Source organism: Silurus aristotelis, assembly GCF_946808225.1.
Source record: "Silurus aristotelis genome assembly, chromosome: 13".
NCBI lineage: Eukaryota > Metazoa > Chordata > Actinopteri > Siluriformes > Siluridae > Silurus > Silurus aristotelis.
Window position 1 is genome coordinate 9,962,161 of NC_139586.1, and position 25,451 is coordinate 9,987,611.

At 41.1% G+C, this 25,451-nt stretch overlaps 1 protein-coding gene across 4 annotated transcripts in view; it reads left to right on the forward strand.

Moving 5' to 3' along the window:
- The first annotated feature begins 255 nt into the window (after window positions 1-255).
- Window positions 256-25,451, forward strand: part of ttll7 (tubulin tyrosine ligase-like family, member 7) — a 55,612-nt gene continuing 30,416 nt past the window's right edge. For all 4 annotated transcript variants that reach the window (XR_014536331.1, XM_083558458.1, XM_083558459.1 and 1 more), the window contains exons 1-9: window positions 256-466; window positions 14,558-14,871; window positions 15,051-15,182; window positions 16,685-16,806; window positions 17,871-17,938; window positions 18,114-18,272; window positions 20,755-20,971; window positions 21,208-21,372; window positions 24,480-24,638. Coding sequence is in view for 3 of the 4 variants with exons in the window: in XM_083558458.1 (XP_083414584.1) it covers window positions 14,847-14,871; window positions 15,051-15,182; window positions 16,685-16,806; window positions 17,871-17,938; window positions 18,114-18,272; window positions 20,755-20,971; window positions 21,208-21,372; window positions 24,480-24,638 (1,047 nt within the window). In the remaining variant the exon portion in view is untranslated. The remainder of the gene's footprint in view (window positions 467-14,557; window positions 14,872-15,050; window positions 15,183-16,684; window positions 16,807-17,870; window positions 17,939-18,113; window positions 18,273-20,754; window positions 20,972-21,207; window positions 21,373-24,479; window positions 24,639-25,451) is intronic.

Genomic DNA, 25,451 nt, shown 5'->3' on the forward strand with positions numbered 1-25,451 from the left:
CAGTTTGTCAATGTTGCTATAAAGCGCTCTCTTGGAACGTGCCATATAATAATTATAGGGAAGCAAGCAAGAGCGAAGTATATTGTACATAAAATAAAAAAAAGTCGGAAAATTCAAGACACGTTGTTATAAACAGGAAAAATATACAACAATCGAAAACTATCAAGACTTTGAAGTACATTTTCGCCCATGACTGATCTATGGTCAATAAAAAAAATGCGGATCCCCCTATTTGAGAAATGGACTATTCCTTCAACGCGTTAACCCCTATACGCTTGTGTTGACTGCGCGCTACAGGACAGGTTCATTCCATTCAGCACTGTAGATAGCTAGCAATAGTGTCAACTAAATACAATAAGGAAGGGGAAAAAAACACACACACCATTCTGTTAAAAGGTCTTGATGTAAATTAAAAAAGGGAAGAAAACGAAAGGGATACCGAGGAGAAGCTGGAGCAAGTGTTCAGGTAACATCCCCCGACGCTATCACGGTTTTTTTTTTTTTTTTGTCATTCTTTCACTTGCTAGCTGAAAGCTAATCCATCGGCTAAGCAACTACAATAGGTTGAATTCGCACTGGTCATTGTTCTCGTGAAAGCGGTAAATAAACGATGAATTAAACAGGAACATATTTATATAAAGATGTAGAACAGAGGTATGGAGCTCTAACGGCCCGCTCGGGTCTCTCCCACTGCATTATGGGTGAAAAATCTGCGTCCAGTGCAAGAACCTGAGCAGAAATCCATCCTGCACACGATCCATATAGAGTCGTCTTTTTATTTCTTTTTTATTTTTAATGCATAGATATTTGATTTGCAGATCTGGGACATAAGGATGCCTTCAGATGACCTTATGTGTAGGCTTCATCCTCATCATAAGGCATTATAACGCAAAGATGCCCTTTTTTCACATCCTTTATGCATTTTTATGACCAGATCGCTTTCATCAGACGTCCTTCATAGGACAGGGATTGCAGTCATGGACCTAGTGGACAAAATAGCCTTGTTGTTTCTGGTTTCAGGGGAAAGTAGCTAATCAAGCAAGGGTCGCTGCTAGGCGCCGGATGATGTCACAGCCTCATTTGCATCTCGGTTGCGTTAGCATGATCATTTGCATAATCATTTGCATATTACACCAGGGATGCCCTAACGCTGGGCCGCATCATTTGGTCCCGGGCCGCACAGAGAGCATAAAAAACAAACTTTATTTACATTTTATCGTATTTCACGATCTGCAGGGAGTTTTATTAAAATTAATAAATAAACTCATCAATTCTGCCTGTGCTAATTTCACGTATCGCAGGTTTTTTTTTTTTCTGCGCATCGATAAATGAAGCTCGGCCCGATTCTGTATTACGGTGAGTTACATTTTCATTATAACTGCAATTAAATAAATTATTCAAAATGTGTTACTATGTAAAATAGTAATATTAATCCATGTGACAATAAACGGAAATGGGGTTCATTGTCTTACACGGACAGTCCCCGTCAAATCAAAACGTTTCGTATGAGCGAGAATTTGTAATCCAGTGTGTGCCAATGATCAGAATCAGAATCAGGATCAGGTTTATTGGCCAAGTGTGTTAACACACAAGAAATTTGGTTCCAGCTGTTAGTGACTCTCAAAGTACAGATATAAATAACACTATAATATGATGTGATATATGATGCAATGTGATATGATGATGAGAATATATGGATTCAGAATGATCATTCTCTTCTCCATAAGATAGATAGATAGATAGATAGATAGATAGATAGATAGATAGATAGATAGATAGATAGATAGATAGATAGTTAGTTAGCTCGATAGATAGATAGATAGATCGATAGATAGATCGATAGATAGATAGATAGATAGATCGATAGATAGATAGATAGATAGATAGATAGATAGATAGATAGATAGATCGATAGATAGATAGATAGTTAGATAGATAGATCGATAGATAGATAGTTAGATCGATCGATAGATAGATAGATAGATAGATAGATAGATAGATAGATAGATAGATAGATAGATACTTTATTGTCATTGCATTGTACAGGCATCTACCAGAAGTGCAAAATGAGCAATCGTGCAAAAAGTGCAGATAAACATGTAGCATATTTACAGCAAGTGATATATATGTTAGCATCTGTACAGTTAATAAATATAAAGGCTATAACAGTGCAGAGACGTGTGGACATCATTAAGAAGTACAGAAATAGTTCTAAGGCTATGGCATTGAAGAGAAATGTGCAGAAGTGGAAGGTTACAAGATTATGGCATTTAAGAAGTTAGCAAGCTGAATAAACAGTCTACTATATATATATATATATATATATATATATATATATATATATATATATATATATATATATATATATATATATATATATATATACACACACACACACACACACACACACACACACACACACACGTTATATACACATAAATGAATGTGAAGTGTTGGGCAGAATGTACAGTAGAGATATAAAGATACATATAGATAAAAATAGTGCAGATGATATACTATGTAATATGTACATGTATAGTACAGCAGTTTCATCCTTTTTTGCACCACAGACCAGTGTCACAAAAGACAATCTTTACACAGTTAGGATTCGGGGGTGTTGTCACACGCATAAGTAGACACAATAACATGCATATTATATTATTGTTATACATCGATATGAATTCGTTTTTTTTTTTTTGCTATATAAAATTATATATATATATATATATATATATATATATATATATATATATATATATATATATATATATATATATATATATATATATATATAAAACCAGAATGCAGAATCAGTGTGAGCTTCATTCATCGATGCATAGAAAAAAACTGAAACAATTGCGGGATGTTGGCATAGGCGGAAGTGGTCTTTATTTCTTTAACACGAAACACTGTGCAGACCACGAAACTCGATAAAGTGGTAATCAAAATCAAATGTCAATGTTTTTATTGTTTCTGTGCGGCCCAACCCCTGCTCTAAACCACAGATACGGATCAGCAAGTTTTAATCACATCATCACGTCCTTCAGCTTTATGTCGAATCAAATGCTTTTTAGAATCTGAATTGAGCCGCTTTCAAAATTCACAAAATCACTTTTTGATGTTGAGCGAGAGAAAGTGAACCACAAATGTGTATTTCGCCTTCAGAATGCTTGCCTTTTTTTCGAGATGTTGATTGGTTAAGAAAGAAATGGCTTTAATAAAATCCTCAAGTGACTCCAGCACATCTCTATCGCTTGGACTCGTGTCCGGGGTTCTTGTCAAGCATGTTAATCCCAGGCTGTGAGCTATAACTCTATAGGCCAGTGGTCCTCAACCCCTGGGGTCAATTGGTACCGGGCCACAAAGAAAGAATACATAACTTAGATTATTTCTGTTTTATTTATTATCTGATTCTGAACGATGTTTTATTTTGGAAAATGACCGGATTCTCTCTGCCACATCTGTCTATGACTCACTTATGATGCATGTCATTATGCCTCGGTCACATGTCTTACCTCCATCCCCTACCTTCTTAAAGGGGCTCCGGCCGCTAACACATAATACATTACTGCTAAACTGAAACCCCCAAGCGAGCAAAATGAACAAGAAACACCACAGTGGATTCACGTTTATTATATTTAGAAAATACCAGTTTTTATGCCGGTCGTATCATTTTATTTTGTTGTATTTATCCGCCACACCTTAAAGGCCGGTCCGTGAAAATATTGTCTGACGTTAAACCGGTCCGTTGCGCAAAAAGGTTGGGGGCCGCTGATCTATAGGATATTTCAAAAAAGCAAGAGGAGCCACTTGATAAATTCCACTATGGCTTCCGGTTTCATTGGCTATTACCCCAGCACATCGAGTGACCCTTTATGTTTCAGGGTTCGTCACTGGCGCTTTACACCCTATCTGGACAGAATTTGGTCCTGTGCTTATTACAGCATTTTAATCGCATTTTTGTTATTTTCAGTCAAAGTTTCGCCAAAATAAACCGTCATATAATATTTATAGTGTTATGATACACATCTTTGGGATTTTTTTCTACACGGTTGTTATTGATTATTGTTGGGAAAAAAAGCGTTTATTTTTTTTTGTTGTTGTTGTATTTAGCATTTGTTGTATTTAGTCTCCTAGCACTCTTATCAGCGACTCTTTTATAAGCACTTAAGCACTTCCCAATCCTGAAGAGAAAAATGATTGTTTTCAAAGAGACACACAAAAAATATACATGGTGGTGGTGGTAAAAACTGAACCTGAACATTCAGAGTTCGTTTATGTCAAATATGAAGTCATTATAATTTCCGCTACAGCTATAAATCATGACTTTATCTTCACAGACGCACAATACCGTCACGGTGTAGTGTCCCATAAATCAATAGTAGTTGTATCCCTGCCAGTTTCTTAAATATCTAATGTTAAATAATAATGAGAAACGAAACCTGTTAATGATGTTTATATTCTTATATACTTTTGATCATTAAAGTTAATTTACCAGCGTTTGATTAATTACGTGAGATATTTCTGTACCTGACCACATGAACCTGTCCTGTGATCAGTGATATCACATCCCCCGGATAGACTAATCCAATTCAAATAGTACTTTAAAAAAGAGATTTATTAGAATAGAAAATAAAAATGAATAGTTAATGTCTTATGTAGATCAAAATTGACTTCGGTCACTCAACCACAAATTATTATTTATTTACCTTTATTTAAATTAAACTGTTTGTGTTTACAAAGAACTTTAACTAAGAAAGCAGACAAAAAACACCAAGAAGTGTTAAAGTTGAGTCAGACAACGGTGACTATTGATTTGTTGTGAAGGACAAAGATGATAAGTGATTGGTCATTATGAATAAAGGTGGTCATTGATTGGTTGTTGGGAATAAAGGTGATCATTGATTGGTCATTAAGGTGATAAGTGATTGATCGCTGAGATTAGGGCTGCATTCATCGATTATTTTCAATATATATAATCGAGTAATCGGATAAGAAGTACTTTTTCTTTATTAAAGAGCAATACTAAATATATAAAAGATAATAAGACAGTTCTCTTAAATAAAAAAGTAAATTCCTTTTTCAAAAAGTAAACCCTTTTATTGCTGAAACTGCATACAAGTAGGTCTGTGAACTAAATATAATATAAATAAATATTATGAATATAAATAAATCAAATAAATATTTATATAAACAAATATAAAAAACAATTGCAAAATACTCTTAAATAACTAAAATCTAAATAACTAAAAAAATGTTTACCAAGATAATGTTGAAAAAAGTGCAAATATATATATAGTGGACATAAATGTATTACATCGAAGTCAATAAAATGCATTTGGCTTCGAATTGGAAATGCAAAAGTAGCAATGAATAATGCAAGGAAGAGACATTTTCAGGAAAGAAGAGTGGTGGACATGAAAGATGACCGCTTTCTGTTTTTTCTTTCTATCGGAAAATGAGAAGCTGGGTTTTTTTTTTTTTTTGTAAAAGTTGAGAGAAACGAAAAAAGTGAGAATAGTGGAAGAATATGTTCATAGCTGCTAAAACATTAGTATTCAGATGAATTAAGTTTGAATGGGCAAAGGGTAATCGAAACTGGACATTTTAAGTTTTTTGTGAGCCTGTGTCCACTGTGTCCTCAGTTTCCTGTTTTTGCTGGACAGCAGTAGAGCCTAAAGTTCTGCATTCTGTGTTTCATGGTTGTAAAGAGTAGTTGTTGTAGTAGTTGAAGCTTTTTTGCCAGCTCAGACCAATTCGACCATTCAGCTCTGATCAATCATTTCACCACATCGTTTCCTCACACAGAAGTGCCGATTTCAGGGGTGTGTGTTTTTTGTAATGCACCATTGTGTGTAAATTTCAGACACTGTTGTGTGAAGATCTACTTTTACTATTTTGTGATTGTGACCAATATTTATATGTAGATTGATTTCTCCCCGCTGAACCATTTCTCAAGCGCGTTCTCTCAGCACCACTGCTGCTACATGAATATGAAGTATCACAGAACTACGGAGACCGAGACATGTCCTGAACTTCACATAGAATATAGATTATCATGGCAGAGGTAGAGCTGCATCTTTCTGGGGACAGAACAGAGAAAAAAACTCAGATTTTATGTAATTTATTTTCGTTCTTTTTTTTTTTTTTTTGCTCAAAGGCCTGTTTGTGAAAAGGCCAACTATCTGTATCATATTGAATTGTATAGCATCATTTTTTGTTCCATCGCATCGTATCTCTTTGAATTATTGTGTTGAATCAGTAGAAATCGTTTCAGTGGCTGTTTCATCTGTATCTTTAATGTGTCATGTCGTTGGTTATGCATCGAAATGTGCAGTTATTAAAGACATGCACTCCAGCGGAACTTGACACAAACGAGTGCGGCACGGAATAAGATTTGATAGTTGAATGCAGGTGCGGGTGGTAAAATACTTGTGTGTGTGTGTGTGGGTCATAGGACAATCATTTGCGAGACTCCTGGTAAATGCTTTTAAAAATAAATAAATACATTACTAACAAATAAAACGTTATGTATCTACTGCACAAAAGCAACAACTGCAACTAAAATAAAATAAAACGATCTGCAGGCACAAGGTCGGAAGCAAACTCTCTCATGGTTCATGCACGGTAGACTACTAGAGCACACCAAGGCGCAATGTCTGAAGCACAAGTCAGGAGAATTGCTGAGTGCATACAACACAACAAAACCTTGGCCTGTTTTTTTATATATTGTTTCAGTTAATGTTCTGTAAAGTTCCTTGTTCATGTCCATGTTAACCAGATATACAAAAAGTAAATCATGAGCGGAATTAAAATGAAACGTTTGTTAGTTTTCTGTTTCTTTTCCATTCATATTCATAAGGAAAGTCGGTGAAACTAAAAAGCAGAATAGCGGGAAGAAGCGGTCAATGCAATGATATAAAACTACTTACCTGCAGGCTTTTGCGGGTGGGAGAGGGACAAAACAAATATTGTGGACGGGAGAAGGAAAAAAATAACATCTCTAGATTACCTATGTAACCCTGGTTTCCAGAGGGAACAAGACGCTGCGTCAACAACGCTTTGGGAACGCTTTTTGGCGTTGACTAATGGAAGAGTGCGACGTCAACAACAGGGTGACGTCATGACCAGTAGGCTATAAAGGCACATGCAGTGGAGACTAGCTTCAAAGAGGGAAGAAATGCATGCATGGGTGTGGCACTGAGGCGCAGCCTCTCATTCCCTCAGGGAGCCAGGGTTACATACGTAACCTAGAGACTTTCCTCTTCAGGAACTTGAGCTGCATCAACAACGCTTTGGAAACAAGAGTACAACACTGCCAGACCGGCAAAACCCTGCCTAGTTTGGACAGGCACAGCTAGGACTGAGGGTCTAGGAGTGACACTAAGGTCAAGGCTGTAAGACCTGATGAAGGTCAGAGGGGTGGACCAGCCAGCAGTGTTGCAAATATCCTGGAAAGAAACCACAGATGAAAAGGCCTTAGAGGCCACTACACTCCGGGTCGAGCGAGCTCTGACCTCGAAAGGAGCAGGGAGACCAGAGGACTCATAAGAGGAGTGGATAGCATCCACAATCCACCTGCTGAGGGTCTGCTTGTTTGCAGGAAGACCCCTCTTATACCGACCGTAGCAGACAAACAACTGGTCCGACTTCCTCCACAGAGCAGTTCTGTGGACGTATGTGTCCAGTGCTCGCATACACCCAATTAAGCTTCTTCTGGTTGGGGGCCCGAAAGGGTGGAGGACAGAATGCCCGGAGCATACCCCGGCCTAGGATAGAGAAAGGCATTGGCTATGCCTGGGTTAAACTCTAGACAAAAGGGAATCACGGAAAAGGCCTGAAGGTCCCCAATAGCGACTGCTCAGCATGCGGAGCATGATATGGCGCAGTAGCAGACACGTAAACTTGTAAGGTGGAAGGAGACAACCCTTTGGCAAACTCTTTCTAAAGGAATTGCAGCACTGGGCCAACCAGGCAGGTTACTGGTTCTTAATGATGGTTCTCACATCATATAGTGAACAGATGCCATTTCACAGTATGCAACCTCCTTGTGGATAGCGCTCTGGACTGGATGGATGGAATGGTCTCTACAATCCCATCTGAGAAGGGCTTCCAGGTCCACAAACCATTGCCGGCCCACCCAGCAAGGGGCTACAGAAGGAGATGGAACTCTGTATCCTGGCGAACTCTTTCCAAACCTACAGGTAGCAGCACAATGAGGGGAAAAGCATACAGGCGTAGCCTCGGCCACGCCTGCACCATGGCGTCCAGTCTGAGAATAGCTGGGTGAGTGAAGTAAAAGCAGAGGAGACAGTGCAAGGTCTCTCGAGTCGCAAACAGGTCCACTTGTGATTTGTAAAACTTCCTCCATATTAGCTCCATCACTTCTGAGTGAAGCCTTCATTCCCCGGGCCTCTGCTCCCTGGTTTAGGTGCCCTGGAATATATACTGCCCTCAGTGAGAGCAGCTTACCTCTAGCTTTTTCTCTGTTCTGTAAGAGACCACGAATGTGTTGTCTTTAAGGATCAGCACATGATGACACCTCAGGTCTGAGAGGAAATGCTTCAGCGCTAGAAGCACGGCCAGCATTTTCGACTCAGTTGATGTGCCACAAGTGATTGAGAAGACACTCATAACCACCCCCAGCCCATGTAGGAGGAATCTGTCATTAACGTTACACGGTGACAAGGAGCTTGCAACATAGGGCCCTGTGACAGGAACCCAGGACTCTTAAGGTCGGTAAGGTGTGTAAGGCGGAGTGGGTTGCCCCTCCGGGAAAAACCCTCTGGTCCTGAGCCACCACTGCAGGGGTCTCATGTGCAGGAGGCCAAGCGGTACCACGCTGACCCAGCAGTCTTTGACACTGCTTCACAGTGAGTGACTGGCCTTCTCTCACTCTCTTGATGGGCCCGAGGATCGACCCTATCCGAGCAGGAGACAAATGTGCCTGCATTGTGGTCTTCTGTATTGGAAAAAAACATACTTTTCTTGGTGTTTGGTCTTAACCCCAACTCTTTTATGTGGGCGAGAACAACATTTCTATGCCAAATTGGCAAGGGCTCTGATTGAGCTGATATCAACCAATCGTCGATATAATTTAGTATGTGGATGCCTTGGAGTCTCTCTGGCATGCCTTGAGCGATGCCCTGAAGCTGTTCTAGAGGTTCTGTGGGAGGAGGCGGGCCCTCCAAAGAGGCGGAAGCTAAGGGAGGCACTCACTGGAGACCGCTATGCTTTGAAACACCAAGGGTGGCAGGGTCAATTATCTCCTGAGGCCACTAAGGAGAGGTGAGCACCGTGTGCTGAGGCTTGGACTCTGTCTCAGGACTTCACGATGTGAGATTGTACCTGGCTGGGGCTGCGCCTGCTGAGCAGCCCAGTGAGATCATTGAGGGAGGAATAGCTGGAAGGCCACCGACAGCCTTTTGGCCTACTGGAGTCTGTCGACAACATTAACAAACGAACAAGCTAGTTGGAACGACAGGGTTGTCCAGGAGAAAGTCTATCAGGGAGATCAGAGAATGTCAACCACAAGTGCCTCTCAACGGCCACCAGGGCTGCCATAGACCGGCCAGTAGTCCCAGCGGCCTCCTTAGAGGCCCAAAGATACAGGTCTGTTGCACGACATAACTCCAGGATGTCGTTGTATTTAATATCTTTTCCTGAGTCCTGAGCAGGTCAGCCTGGTATTCATGCAAGACTGCCATGTTGTGCAGGTAGCCCCCGACCTGACCCAGCACCATGTATGCTTTGCCCACTAGAGCCGAGGAGGTCCGAAGGGGCTTGGTAGGCAGCACCAGGGCCTTAATGGACAATGCAGCGCTGGGGAGAGATAGCTTGCCAGCATCTCTTTGACCCGGGTAATTGTCCCACAACTGCACTTCTTCAGTCACACTACATTAGAGTAGAGGGTAACATTGAGGCTGAAGAGGTGGGCCGAATAAGGATTATTCCAAGACCTAGCAACCTCTGTCCAGATCAGGAAAGACAGGTGCTGCACCCTCTCCACGGGGATGAGAAACTGGCAAAGCGTGGGCTTCCGAACCCTAAAAGAAGGTGCCAGATCTGCCTTAATTACCTCTTCGCCTTGGCAGAAGCAGGGCCAGAACCATGAGAAAAAAAATAAAATAATGCAATCTTTCAGGTCTGAAAAGTGTTTTTTTTTGTGTTTTTTTGTTTTGTTTTACCTTTTTACCTCTACTTACCTTCCAAAGGAAAACACAGCTACACACAGAGTGCTTCCTAAACAACAGAAGCTGGCGTAGTTTCCACTGCATGTGCTATTATAGCTTCCTGGTCGTGATGTAACCCCGCTAGTGATGTTGCGCCCTTCTGTTGGACAGATTACACACGTGGTTCAGAACATGGTTACGCAGAGGCATTCCCAAAGCGTTGTTGACGCAGTTAGAGTTCCTGAAGGGGAACATATATTTTTACGGGAGCAAGCGGGATCGGGACAAAACCTTGCAGCGAAATCTGTCCTGTGCAGGTCTCTAATGCACATCCCTGGTGTATATAGATGTTTTTAGGCTGACTGAAGTGTCTAGTGGTTAGAATTCGGAGCTCTCACCACCGCGGCCCAGGTTCAATCCCTGGTCAGGGAACCAACCCCAGTCATTAGGGTTGCACAAGCCAGTGCACTCCTAGTGCAGGTCCCAAGCCAGGATAAATAGGGAGGGTTACGTTAGGAAGGGCATCCAGCGTAAAAAAATGTGCCAAATCGAACATGCGGATCTCAAATACGGATGATCCGCTGTGGCGACCCCTAATGAGAGAAGCCGAAAGAAAGTTTTAGGCTGACTGATGTGTGCTCAATTATTTTTTTCCCCATCTTCAGTCACATGGTGATTTGGGGACAGTTTCTTTTTAGGGGTATTTGTACAAGTCAAAGTTAGTGTCTCTGAGTTGCCAGGATATCGCTTAATCTAGTATACTGCTTGTGGCATTTCAGGACAAATAAACTGCAGAGTTAGTTATTATGTTGACTAATGATGACTAATTCGGTACAGTTCTTGTCCAAACAGCTGGACTGCTGCTTTTTTTTTTTTTTTTTAAACAGAAACAGCTCTATCTAACATTTGAATTATTGTCGCTTTCAATATAAATCCTTATTATAGGTTGTTTTATAGCAGTGCTGTATATTCTGTATTCTACTGGGCTCAGTGTATTTTATATTGGGGTTGATATATTTTTTATGCTTTTTAACAATTCCTGGTTTCCTAAGTCTTGTTTCAGCTGTAAAAGTTGGTCCTAGATGAAAAGCGACACAACACGACATCCGTACGAGTGCGTGCTTGTCATCACTTTCTAAGATCATTAACATTGCTGCTTTTGTTTTATTGTTGATGGAATGCCTACTGTCCTGGGGCTGTGTAACATGGTTCTACACTGGGCTCTTTGTGGATCACTTACGAGTCATTTTGTTTCTCTGCAGCACAAAGAGAGAGAAAACGGCTGTCAGAGAAACGCTTGTGTGTGAGTAGTGCTTTAGTAGTAGTTAGTGGGTGAGTAGTAACTTAGTGGTTAAGGTGCTGGGTTACTAATCGGAAGGTCTGGGGTTCAAGCCCCGGTATCGCCAAGCTGCCACTCTTGGGCCCTTGAGCAAGGCTCTTAACCCTCTGTGCTCCAGGGGCGCTGTATCACTTTGCTGTAATGTATATGTGACAAATAAAGGCTAATCTATTCTAGTGGTGCAACAGATCACATTATACTTTTTTAAATTACAGATCGGATCGGCAAAAAAATTGGAGGAGACAAATCTAATTTATTACAAGAATAGTTACCACTAGGAAATGCTCCCATACATGCGATTTGAATGATGCGGGAGTTCGCCTGCTCCTCCGCTAGCTATCGTTGTTGACTGATTAACACGTCCCGTTCTTGTGAACAGATGACAGCTCTGTGTAATTACTTCAAACGCAGTCTTTTATTCTTTGATTCTTAAAAAATTCAGATTAAACTGCAAGAAAACCGAAGCAATTAATCCGTGTTTAAGCTCGTGCCAAACTTAATTTTAAGTAGTATTTCCTAAACTCTAGTTTAGGAAAAAATAGCAACAAAAAAAGCAGTGGATGTAGCTGGTCATTAAACAAGCTAAGTGGGCAGTTTGCCTGTATGTAGTCCTATTCGAGTTTTTGCCATATCATATGATTCTTCTGAATCGATCAGGCATGGACACAGCTCTGTACAGAGCACAGTATTGAATAACTGTCAGGTAGGCCTGCGTTCCCCTAGAAAGCCTTTTATGCTGAATGGGCAGTGCTGGGATAGGGTGAGGTGTGTGTGTGTGTATGTGTGTGAGAGGGGGATAGTGCTGGGGTTTAGGGTTGGTGGTGGCAGTGTGTGAGTGAGTGTTTTGGAGAGAGGGCTTTGCAGTAACTGGTATTTGCTGAGTGAGCAAATTATGCTACAGATCACAGCACATTCAGGTTATTGAGTAGTGCAGTGCCTTAGGGATGACTGGACTCATGCAGCACCTCCGCTTTCTTTCTGTTCACTGACAGGTGGGTTGGGTTTTAATTGTTGCAGTATGGATTTGTAGTCCTTTTACTGTCACACTCCTGATGTTTTTCAGTAAACGCAGATATGAACTTTTTAGGGAAGAACCCTATCATGCCCTAATGCGCTTCTTCCCAAACTGCTGTCACAAAGCAAAGGAATTCGAAAATCTTTTCCGAATATTAAATCTTTGTATGCTCTAGCATTGTAATTTTCAGTTTGGTGGAACTCCAGAACTTGTTCCAGCATGATAATGCTCCTGGGCACAGAGTGTACTCCATAAAGATATGGCTGAAATGTCCTGCACAGAGTCCTGACCTCAACTGAATAAACACAAACTCTCACAGTCCCGCCTTGAAATCTAAGTAGAAAGTTTTAGAAGGTCTACATCTGAAACGAGTAGTTTCCAGAATTTCATTTGCCTCATAAGTAATTAGTTTGGCTGATTCTTCCAGTCTTTTGCGGATAGCACGATAGACCAAAAAACCTATAAGGAATTAATTCTATGGAGTTTTATTTTGAAATAATGAAATTAATATCATAAAAATTTAATTATTAATTAAAAAATGAAGTAAAATGTTAATACAGTACAGTACTGTATACATAAAATAGCAATTTTGGGGCAGTTTTGGAACATATTGTGTGTGTGTGTTTGTGTGTGTGTGTGTGTGTGTGTGTGTGTGTGTGTGTGTGTGTGTGTGTTTGTTTTACTTATTTATTGGTAACCCTATACATTTATGTAAGTAAAATATATATGAAGTATGTTCCAATTGATATTTTACACTTTTCAGTACACCTGGGTGACAAGTAACAGGAAATTGTCTTATCATAACTTCCTGTTTCAACAAGAGAACATCTCTATTAGAAGTTAGCAGGTTAACAGATACCTTGTTTGAAACTTCTATAGCAGGACAGTGTTCCAAAACATACATCAAGATCTATGCAAAAATGGTTTACTGACTACTTAATGGTTTTCTTCCATGGCCATCCCAGTCTCCTGACTTGAACCCCATAGAAAACTTGTGAAGTGAAATAAAAAGGAGAGTCCACCAGCACAGACCTTGAAATGTGAAGCATCTGGAGAGATTCTTTATGGAGGAATGATCTCAGAGGCGTTGCCATGTATTTTCCATCCTATATGATTGACCAAAAGGGATCCAATAATTGTGTCACACATATTTAAGAAAGATGTACATTTTCTAAATACTGTATTGTTTATGGTTTTTTTTGCTCACATTTACCAAAAGGTGCCGATATTAATGGATGGCACTGTATATTTTATGTTTTGTTTTGTCAGTTATATGTGATATTTTCAGTATTGGACCTTTTAAGTCCATTCTCGCCATTCAGCATGAAAACACGTCAAACTGTAATTCAAAAGCCGACGAAATATAGACAGAGTAAAAGGAAAAATCTATAGAGCTATTTCTTACTATTGATATACTGTGTTTGCTACATATTTACAGCCATATCTGTTACTTTTAATGGAAAAAAAAGGGGGAAAATCCGTAAATCCGTTATTTGCACAAAATGCCTTGTTCGTCTCATCATTTTGAAACGAGTGTATTGAGTCTTTTCACACAGCTGTACATGTACTTCACAAATGAACCACAAGAGGTCACACTCGACCAGCAAATGCATCCCACACAGCCACTGGATCAGGTTAACAAAAATCCAGCATTTCGAAGTAGCCATTCAGGTCCAAAATACTGAGATGCACAAATGACAACTTGTCATCGGAGACCTCGTGATTTATGACACTGATTGCAATGCTAAATTGGAAAAAAAACAGGCACAAACAGAAGCTGTTAATAAGACAGCTGCATTAATGGATTATGAGATTGACAGAAGACAGAAAGTTGTCATCTGCTCTTAACAAGTGACGGATCCTCACTCAAATGTCAGAGGGCGATCGGCCAGGCGAAACTGCTTGTGTCAGGTTGACTGATATGTTTTAGAACAGTTTGAGTGATGCAATTGCCACCTCTAGCCCAAAGCCTCAATCTTTCTCTCTATCTGACTTTTTTTTTTTTTTTTTTTTTTTGTGCTCTCTCAACAGGCAACTTGTCCATTCATCTATCCATCCACATAAATGCACTGTGGTTACATTTTTTGGGAGAAGAAGCCCCCCTTCCCTTCCTCCTCCCCCCTTCCCTTTCGTCCTTATTACTCAGATAGAGAGAACCAGATCCAGGAGGGAAGGTGAAGGCTGATGAACGGGCAGTCCGCCGCTCACCACACCACACTGACAGGACAGACTTAAGTAGATCTGTGGAAGGTTGCAGCAGGCTGTACTGGCGAGTCCCAGAGGCCTGGTGGAGGAAACTTCTATTCCACCCATCCCTGACATGCCATCGCTCCCCAACGATGGAGGTGAACATCGGAACATAAGAAACTTTTTATATACTATGTGCAGTAGCATCCAGTATAAACGATACATTACTCAAATACAGTCGAAACATATCGAATGTAATTATATCCCAGTTAATATTAATCGTTACATGCGTAAAGACAACGCATGCCAGCAAACTCTCACTGGATTTTTCCCGCAGATGATCAAAAGTCATCCCCCGTGAACCTGCCATCTGCACTGTCCAATCAGAACGGCGTCAAGAGAAAAGTGCGCACCAAGAAGAAGAAGGGCACCATCACTGCCAACGTGGCAGGAACCAAATATGAGATCGGTAAGAAATCCAGCGCTATTCAAATGTCGAATGTGAATCAGTTGATCAAAAAAGGTAAAACGGTTGCTAATGAACTAATTTACATGATGAACAGATGTATAGTAAACAACCCCCCCAACACACACACACACACACACACACACACACACACACACACACACACACACACACACACATATCACTGGCCTGATTTTTCATATTACATTATATACATATACAGTATATATATATAAAATGAAGATGCTGCTGCAAACTGTACTTTTTCAAATGCTGCCATTTTGTATATTTACCACTGAGGTTTTTGTACCAAAGTAAATGAGGCTGAACAGGACCATTAATTAGGACCGTGCTTGAGTTAGTTATTACCGTACCACGTCTCACATTAGTGTCCTTCTCACAGGCCTCACTATGGCTGTTTCCTTAAACACACCACAAACAAAACAAACTGAAATTTGCCCATCAGCGCGATCGTATCTGCAAACATGGCGCTAATTGGACTTTATAGCGCTCTCGTATAACTGTAATGACAAAACGAGGTTTATCGGCTAAATACCGATTATAATTCAGACATCACACACCAACCAGGTCGAAGCACTAACACTTCTGGGACTGAACACTTAAGTGCGTTATAACCAAGTGGGAATGACGCAAGGAAGCCGTCACCTGGCATTAGACGTAACCCAGATTTAAACGGACTGCAGAAAGAACTAATCTCCCGCTTCATTTCATTCGACTTCAGTGGATAGTGAATAGTCATCGGCGTACAAAACTGTGCCTATCCCAAAAAAGTTCAGCTTTCCAATGCAATTAAACACTTTAGAGTTTGGAAACACCATTCTGGAGACTGAATACCACTTAGAGCACTGCTGTGCATCTTCAGCTGTAGTTACTTATACATATACTTTAGTGCCAGCTGATTACAGGAAAAATAAACAGTATGACCACCTGGCTAATATTGCGTTGTTCACCCTTTTCTGACCTGTTGAGCATTGACAGCTTTAAGTTTCACACGTGCATCACATGACCCTGTTACCACTGTTCCTTCCTCGGACCACCACTGATAGATACTGAACACTGCAGACTAGGAAAACCCCACAAGAGCTGCAGTTCTGGAAATGCTCTGATCCAGTCGTCTAGCCATCGCAATTTGGCTCTTGTCAAACTCACTCAAATCTTTACGCTACCATTTTTCCTGCTTTATAACACGCCAACTTTGAAGACAATATGTTCATTTGCCGCCTAATAAATCTATCCACCCACTAACAGGTGCCACGATGAAGAGATACTCAGAGTTCTTTACTTCATCAGTCATCATGTTAGAATTGTCGTAATGTTATGCCTAGTCAGGGGAAGTATTTTAGGACATGTACATACTGAAGGATCTCCTCCTGAAAAAAACGTTCAAAATTCTAAATCGCATCATTGTGTCGTTAGCACACAGCGTATAATGTTGAAGATCGCGCGACGCGCTAATTAAAATCGACGTCTTTTCTTTCCCGCAGTTCGTATAGTCATCGGGGAGATGGCCTTCCACAAAACCCGAGACGAGGACGAAACGGCCAACCTCATATGGAACGACTCGGCGGTGCAGCACGATAAAATCGCCGAGCTCAGGAACTACCAGGTGACGTGCCACCCATCAAGCGAGAGAAACGAAGCCAGTCATAGACTGAACGCCACTAAAGGAAGCGTGTAGTCTTTCTTTGTGTGTATGCATGTGTGTGTGTGTGTGTGTGTATGTCAGTCCAAGCATAAGGGTGGGCGGCACCCCAAATTTTTTGTTTTGTTTTTCTGCAAACCCTTCCAACTTTCCCAACTCTCGCACAGTGAGTCTGCCGTATCCTTTTTGACACTCACTTCAAATCCAGCCTTAGCAGCACTCTGAGTGGCAAGAGCTCATCTCATGAGCAAATCTCCTTCTTAATATACACCTAAAGATCGCAGGCGATCCCCGTAATGTAACGCTAATTGAAATCAAATCAAAATAACTAGACGTCGCACGGCCCGGTCTCTATAAGATGCAGGTGATGCGGAGAACAGCAGTCCTTCTGGTAGATAGAAATCCTTTTATCAATTCATCACATCGCTCAGGATCCCGGCGAGACAGAACAGCACCCCGAAAAGTTCAAATGGTTTGATTTTCAAGCCCGCGCCATCTTTCTCTCGCCCCGCTGTCGATGTTCCCCCTCGTTATAGCTGTCTCGTCCGGATAATCGCAAATTCCTTTTACACTCGCGTCGTTCCTTTTTTCCGTCTTCTCCCCTCCTTCATTCTACACAGCGATTTGCTCGGAAACTTTGCTGTCAAGCCGCAGTTCATACGCTCCTAATTAATGGCCCTGTTCTGCCTCATTTGCTTAAAGAATACAGAAAAGCCCACTTTTCATACTCCTTTCCTCTTCCCTCTTGTTGCATTCAGAGACAATTCATTCATCTGTCACTACCTACACTCGCAGGGGCTCTGATGCAGAACCAATTAATCTGGATCTCGCAGATGAGATCGATTGTCTATTTTTTTGTGTTTGCATCTTAAATGATCCGGTCGTGTGAATAAGGGTCGAGGGAAAGGGGTCGGAGATCGGCTTTTGTTTTGTGTTTGTAATTGGGCATAAATGTCAGAACCTCGTTGTTCCACTTCATGATTTTTTTTTTTTCTAAAACTCCTTCGGAATGTGATTGCTTTTCTCAGAGAATTAACCACTTCCCGGGTATGGGTGAGATCTGTCGGAAAGACTGTCTGGCAAGAAACATGTCTAAGTAAGTCACTTTCACCTTTAACAGCACGCGCATAAATATCACACCCGATTAACCACTTATTTATCGAGCTCCATCCTCCAGGCGCTTCCTAGTCCAAGCTGTACAGCGACTCAATTTTTTTTATTCCTGTCGTTCCTTATTTTTTTTTACATTTTTGTCTCCTCCTTCTTTCAAGGATGATTAAAAGCCAGCCTCAGGAATACAGCTTCATTCCCAAAACCTGGATCTTCCCGGCGGAGTACACTCAGTTCCAGAACTACGTGAAGGAGCTCAGGCGCAAACGCAAGCAAAAGACGTTCATCGTGAAGCCCGCAAACGGAGCAATGGGTCATGGGTAGGTCACAGTGCGAAAGAGTTGCCATCGGAAATAACGAACCTCTCCATGAAAAGGTCACAATTTCCAGAAATCACTTTGTTAGTCATTAGAAATAGATTTTTCTGTTTTTGGTTCTACATCGATTGAAGAATATATCAGTCATACAATCAGATAGAATCATATTGTGTGGATGTTTTCAGTTTACGCCACTGGTACAGGCTTTTATATCGTTTATGCTTCATATCAATAACAACCCTAACATTCATGAAAACGAGGCTTATGGCATAAAAATGACTAGTTTCCTTTTGCCTGGGGTTTTATAATAATCAGCTTTTCTGTAAACCTGACTGGTTGTTTTGCTGATATGCCAGCAGATGGAAGTATTGACACAAATAAGGCAGGAGAATAACACTTTTTTTTATTATTATTATTATTTATATATTTGTTTGTTTATTTCTGCTCATCTTTTAGGTATACGAACGCGCACTGCTTACGGCCGTACGCTACAAGTAAGCCGGTATTTATTAAAAACTAAGAGTCATCAAAGGTTGAATTATTGGCGCGCGTTATGAAAGTGAAAGAAGATGAGCTTAACTCGGCCACGCGGAGGGGGGAGAGGCGGGAGATCCGATTTAAAAACGCTCGGCGTGACGCAGGGAAACGAAGTTATATCTTCCTCCGTAATTTATTTTCCACTCAGAAAGTTAAACTCGTTGTTTGGGTCTGAGCTTACGCATGTGAAAAAAAAAAAAGGAAAAAGGGGAGCAGAGCGTCAGAGGCGTAAAAGGAGAGATCCCCACCGGTGCCAAATTAAACAGTTGGCTAAAGTGGGTTTTGATTATCTGCCATCAGAGCTCATCAATCATGTCATATGATTCGCCGGTACAGCCCGCAAAACGACTTTAACTCGGTCTGGATGCGCTGCAGCTCAGGGGAGCAGAGCCAGATTTTAAAAACTGTAAACGTTCAGACAACGGTATATGCCGTAGCACTACAACTGGGATAAGCAACCAGTTTTGCAGTGTTATTACACACATAAAAAAAAGGCTGTTTGCCCGAATATTATTATAGGAAGTGGTACTGATTATAGACGCAATAAGCCTTTAACCATCTTCGCATTCTGTTGAGAAAACGTTCTCTTTATAACATAATGTGTTTATTATGGTGATTATTTGAAGGAGATATTTTGTCATGAAAAACTCCCTTAAACCGCTTCAGTTTGCGAACGAGTAGCAACCGATGTCATACCTTTTTAACCATTCAGAGTTCAATGTCACTTTTTCCCTTCTCTCTCGTAGTTTGTGACAAAATAATGCAGCCGACAGAGAACCTCTGCGCTGAACACTTTCCTGTGGCGGAAAACTTTCTGATCGTTACATTGAACTGAAAACCTGTGAAGGTCAAACAAAAATAAAAAAACGATTTATCTATTACATGTACAGTTTGTCCTACATGTCCCTGCTGATGCTATAGAAATGATACAAAATTGAGATCATTAATATAAACCTGTAATTTGAATATTTATAGGATATTAATGAAGACTTTCTGCCCAATCAGACTGAAGAACTCACCGGGGCTCTTGTTGTATATGTTGATGTATTTATTTATTTTTCTTGTTCGATTTATTTAACTAGTTCTCTTTAATTAAGTATCTTGGTCGGGATGCCGTGTGAGGTGTTCGCCAACTGAAATAACAAGATAACAAGATTTAGATTTATGTTTATTTTTCCCTGCAAACGAGTTACGCCGGGCCTGAGAAACAGCTGCATGCAGAGTGCCAAGAGCCAGCGTAATGTTTAATTTGATTAGCTTATTAATCAGTTTAACGCTTTCTTTGATAACAGGCCTGAGATGCAAAGAAGCGCGACCTTTTTTTTTTTGACGTATCATCGGATGGCGGCGCGAAGAAAGTTCCACGTGTCTGACTCCTAATAGGTCGCAGAACAAATGAACTGTAACTCACAAATCCTTTTTCCTCCACTCGCGAGTGGCTTAGTGCCGCAAAGTTAGAGCCTGGGCTAAACATTTCAGACTCATGTAAACCAGAGTAGGAAACGCATATAACCAATTAAGCTAACCTTTCCTGATGTCAGTATATTTTACTGCCTGGAGAGGTTTTTTTAAGGCCTCCTGTTTGTAAAATAGCCACCAGTTCACTCCATCATGCATTCTTCCACCGGCGCATGTACCCACGACCGTGTGCCATAACGCCTGAGTGGCGGCGACAAGCTCCCCAAAGCAAATAAATGATTGCAGAGGCTGAAATGGTCCGTGATGTCTGATCCTATTAACCTGCACCTAGTCATGGTCTAGAAAGCAGCAGCAGAGGCAGTCAGCTTAATAAAGCCTGGCTTTTCTGTTGTACTATAGAGATCCATAGTCAATACAAGCACACCGAACAGTTTCTTAAATATGTATGGAGCACATATCAGGACTGATTTGTATTATTTTTTTTTCTTTCAAAAAGTAAAAAAAAAATTGTATACATTTTCTCTTGCAGTATATCATTGATTCGGAATTGCGAAAAACTCCCGGCACAAGACCACTTCATTGTGCAGGAGTACTTGGACAAGCCGTTTTTAATGGAGGGCTACAAGTTTGATCTGCGCATTTACATCCTGGTCACTTCCTGCGACCCGTTAAGGATCTTCCTCTACAACGACGGCCTGGTGCGAATGGGAACGGAGAAGTATCACGCGCCTAACGAGTCCAATCTGGTGAGAACGCAACGCGATAACGCGCAAACCCGGAAAAGGAAACAGTGCTAGTGTTTGTCCTGGTTTTCCCGTCCAGTACTAGTTTGTTGGACTTTATCCTTCGCAACAGCTTTATAGGACCTAGAAATGATTTGAGGAATGGAAATCAGAAAATGATCCTTTGTTGTAAATACTAGGTCACGTATTTCGTTTTAACGGATGCCAACGTTTTTTGGCGCTTTCTGTCTTTCTCGTAGAGTCAGCTCTACATGCACCTGACCAACTACTCGGTGAACAAACACAACGAGAATTTCGAGCGCGACGAGACCGCGGACAAAGGCAGCAAGCGATCCATCGGCTGGTTCACCGAATTCCTCCGCGTCAACAACTACGACGTCGCCAAATTCTGGGGCGACGTTTCTGTAAGTCGTTCTGCGTAAAAAATAAAAAGGCGGGTGATCTGAACATCTGAACAAGGCGGATGCGGGGGCCGTGGGGTCCGCTAGGGTTCTCCTGAACCGAAATGTGTCTTTCCTTCATGGAGGAAAATTATAATGTAGTTTGAAGGAAAGGAAATAGCATATGAAGATTCCATTCAGAGGCATCGATTATCCACCGAACCGTTCAGTAAACCAGCTCCTTCTCCCCATGACCTTTTTTTTTTTTTTTTTTTTTTTTTACACAGAAAGTGTATTTAGATAATAAATAAAAATCCCTTTTTTGTTTACAATATAATTATGGTTTCGGAGCTGAGGTGTCAGAGCATGATAAAGGCAGGAAAATTTAATCAGTCAAACGTTTTACCTTTTCTTTTCTTTTTTCTTTTTTTTTTTTTGGCAGTTTTCCCAGACCACTTCACATAAGCATTTTTTTTTTTTTTTTTTTTTTTTTTTTTTTTTTAACAATATAAGACATTACAGATCACACAGAAAATGTGCATTTGTGTAATCTCTATACCCCCGTGTTGTCAGTGCATGTTCAATTAAAGCCGCATTACTCACGAATGTGTATCTATCCTGATCTTTCCTCATGAAGTGTCCACTGTTATTTCGATCAAACCTGCCCATATGGTTCTGTGTAGCCACTTTAGCCTGACACTTTGGCTACACACTATTCCACTTGACCCTTTTTTTTTGTATTTTTATTTTTTTTTACCCCCAAGGGAACTTTCTTGTCTGTGTTTTTATTTCAGGCCGCAGTTTGAGCTGTCATTCTTTTTTTTTTTTTTTTTCTTTCGCCATTCTATTTTGGTCCTGGGCTTCTGTGTTTTACAAGCTCATCTGTCAGCGCTGCGGTGTCTCAGTGCACCATTCCTACCTTTAGTAGATGGCCTCAGCCTGTCCCACTCATGTAACTGCCCTTCTGACACCTAGCGTTCCGACGATCGTGAATATGCAGCCATTAGCGATCCTGCTTTCTGTATCTCTTCTGCTTTACCGGGTTTAAAATCAGGCCGGATTTTATAAATGACCATCAAACAGGACTAATTATTTTGTCTTCGTTTATCGTGTTACTCTTTTCTTTCACCATTTGACTGTAAAGCACACAACATGGACAAAGATAAGGGACAGCTGACTATACGTGCTGTTTGAACATCCCATTCTGCATATTCTGTAAAAAATAACCTGCACTCTTCTGGGAAGATGTTCCACTAGTTTTTGAAGTGCGCTTTTTTTGTTCTCATTCACCTACAAGGTCTGTGCCGCAGCCCGTTAATCCCAGGGGTGTTCGATAGGGCTGAGGTCAGAGCTCTGTAGCACTTCTGATCCAACCCATTCACACTATATCTTCATGCTATCACGTCCGAAGTTATCCTGTTGTGTTCCTTCAACATTAATGCCCAAAAAGGTCCGATGTCCCGATACTTTTGCACAAGTGCACCGATTTCCAATCAAAATTCCTCTATTTCAGAAAAGAGGAATATTTTGGAGGAGTGAACTCCACCCCTATTAAATTGGCGGCAGGTTCTTGCTATTTCCTCCCTGTCTCGTTTCGCGTACTTGCGTCCGAACACCAATCACCGGACGAATTATACACTTATTAACTTTCCCACAGGACAAGTCTGCATTTCGGTTGATGTCGAGAAAATGGCACCTAATAGAACTGAATCCCAAATGCATGACAGGCTGTTTAGCGGGTTGGTCCTTCGAAGAAAAATTCCGCCCCGAAACACAATAAATAGGGTCGTATTAAAATATTTGTCATGTGCTCAGCGAAATCCGGTGTTAATTTGTTGGCGTATTCCCGCAAGTCGTTAGCAATCGCATGCATTTCGCAGCGTATTAATGGTTGATCAAATGCAGTAATAGTGGGGAGAGTAAATGTTGGGCTCAAACTACCAAAATATTCCAACCGTTTGCACCCGACACATGGCCCAACGTGTGCTATCACTCCTTTACTATGTCTTAATGGAGGCAAGCGCACAGAATCCAGCTTCTGAGAAAGATAAGAAGCTTAACTTCTATTTCAGTACTGTTCTTGTAGCATACCGAGAGACTGGGAACAGTTAAATAGCACGTTCACTCCTAATTATTAACATAACCGCTTTCAGTAGAAAGATGAGCGAAAAACAAGAGTGCGCTTCGCCCACAGCCCCATTTGTAAAAAAAAAAAGAAAAGCGACCCCACGTGAGGTCGCAAACTCCTTGTTTGGGAAGCCCTGAAGCTATAGCTCATGCTTTTCATGCACAACTTGTGTCAATGCTCTAGTTCTTCTGGAGCGTCATTTTCTGACCGCAGGAAGCCGTTGGCCGGATATTTTTAACTTCTGGACTCGATACGTCTACCAGCGCCAGACACACACAAACATATTATCATCATGATGCACCACCCAAATAACATATGGTCAGCAATGGGCCTCTGGTGCTTCCTTTCTATTGGCGGGTTCATTTTATTAATGTGGGAGGGGGGCACTTTGTGCATAGCAACAGATGAACTCATAGTAAATTTGTATCTAAAAATGCACCAATATGGGACCCTTACTTGATATAAGTGGTCATTGAAGGTAGCAAGGAAGGTTTAACTGGTAATTAATTTATGCATATGACATACACAAACACACACTGGTGTTCTGATGAAAGGCCAAAGAATCATTAGTACGTCTATTTAATGTGCTATTTACGCGATTTCGAAGACGTAAATTAGTAGAGAAAGAGTCCTACTTTAGAGTGCGCTGCAAAAAAAAGAAAAAAAACCCCCATAATCAGGTAAAAATCTGAATGATCTAGTGTTGCTTATTATAAGATCATTACTTACTCATTTCAAGCTTGCAGTTTTATTGTTCTGTTGTTCAGATCATTTTGATACCTTTTTAACGAACAAGCGCTTAAAACGAGCCAAATCATCTGTCAAGATTATTTCAAGCTTGAAATGAGCTGAAGTAGGCGCAATAATCGTGTAATAGGAAATACTAGAAATACACATCCGGCTATATTCAAGGTTTTCCGCTTCATAAAAATGTCTTTTCTCGCAGCGGGAACGTCGTTGCGGAATCTGAACCGTGTACGTTTTGCGTTTTCTCTCTCGCCAGGAGCTGGTGGTGAAGACGCTGATCGTGGCCGAGCCTCACGTGCTCCACGCGTACCGTATGTGCCGCCCGGGACAACCGCCGGGGAGCGACAGCGTCTGCTTCGAGGTCCTCGGCTTCGACATCATCCTTGACCGCAAGCTCAAGCCATGGCTGTTAGAGGTACAAGTCTTATTTGCTTACAAACCTAATCTCAATATCTTTTGGTCCAAAGGATGTGAGTGTGGAGGCAGGGCAGGAGATTCCAGTTAATGTCGACATCATAGATCTGTTCTCCTTTTTGATTCGTCCTGTCTTTGGGGAGTTTTTCATGTTCTCCCTCATGTCTGTGTGGGTTTTGTCTGGGATCTCCAGTTTCCTCCCACTTTTCGAAAACATGGGGGTAGGTGGATTAGGTATGCTAAATTGCCCCAGGAGGGAATGAGTCTGTGAAGCCGTGTGCACATGGTGCCCTGCATTGGCATCTCATCCTCCCTACTGGGTCGCACTCGGTGTTCCCAGGCTCGGATCCGTGCCCATAATGAACCCGCAGCCACCGAAGATGAATGAATGATTCTGCCAGTGTTTATACTAAATGTTTATAGGGAGAAGAAAGCCGTGCGGCATCTAATTCATTTAGTTGCTCCAATATTGCTCATGCACATGGTAGGAGTGGAACGGTTACGCACACGTGTATCGAACGCAATCCTTTTTACGTGCGGAACACAGTTCAAATCCGAGTTCCCTCAGGAACTTATTAAGTGGCGGACCGCAAGTTTGTTTCGTCTCCGCCTCGCACTTTAAGCGCTTTTTTTTTTAATCAAAAAAGTCGGGGGTATAAAAAAGAAACTAGAGTTAGTAGCTAGAGCATGTAAACGCTAAAGAATCTGTAGCGCTAGCGTTAGCCGCTAACCAGGAAGTGGATATGGATTCTTTAGCGTTTTATGTCAAGAATTTGTCTTAAAAGGAAAAAAAAAATCCTGACAATTCCACATA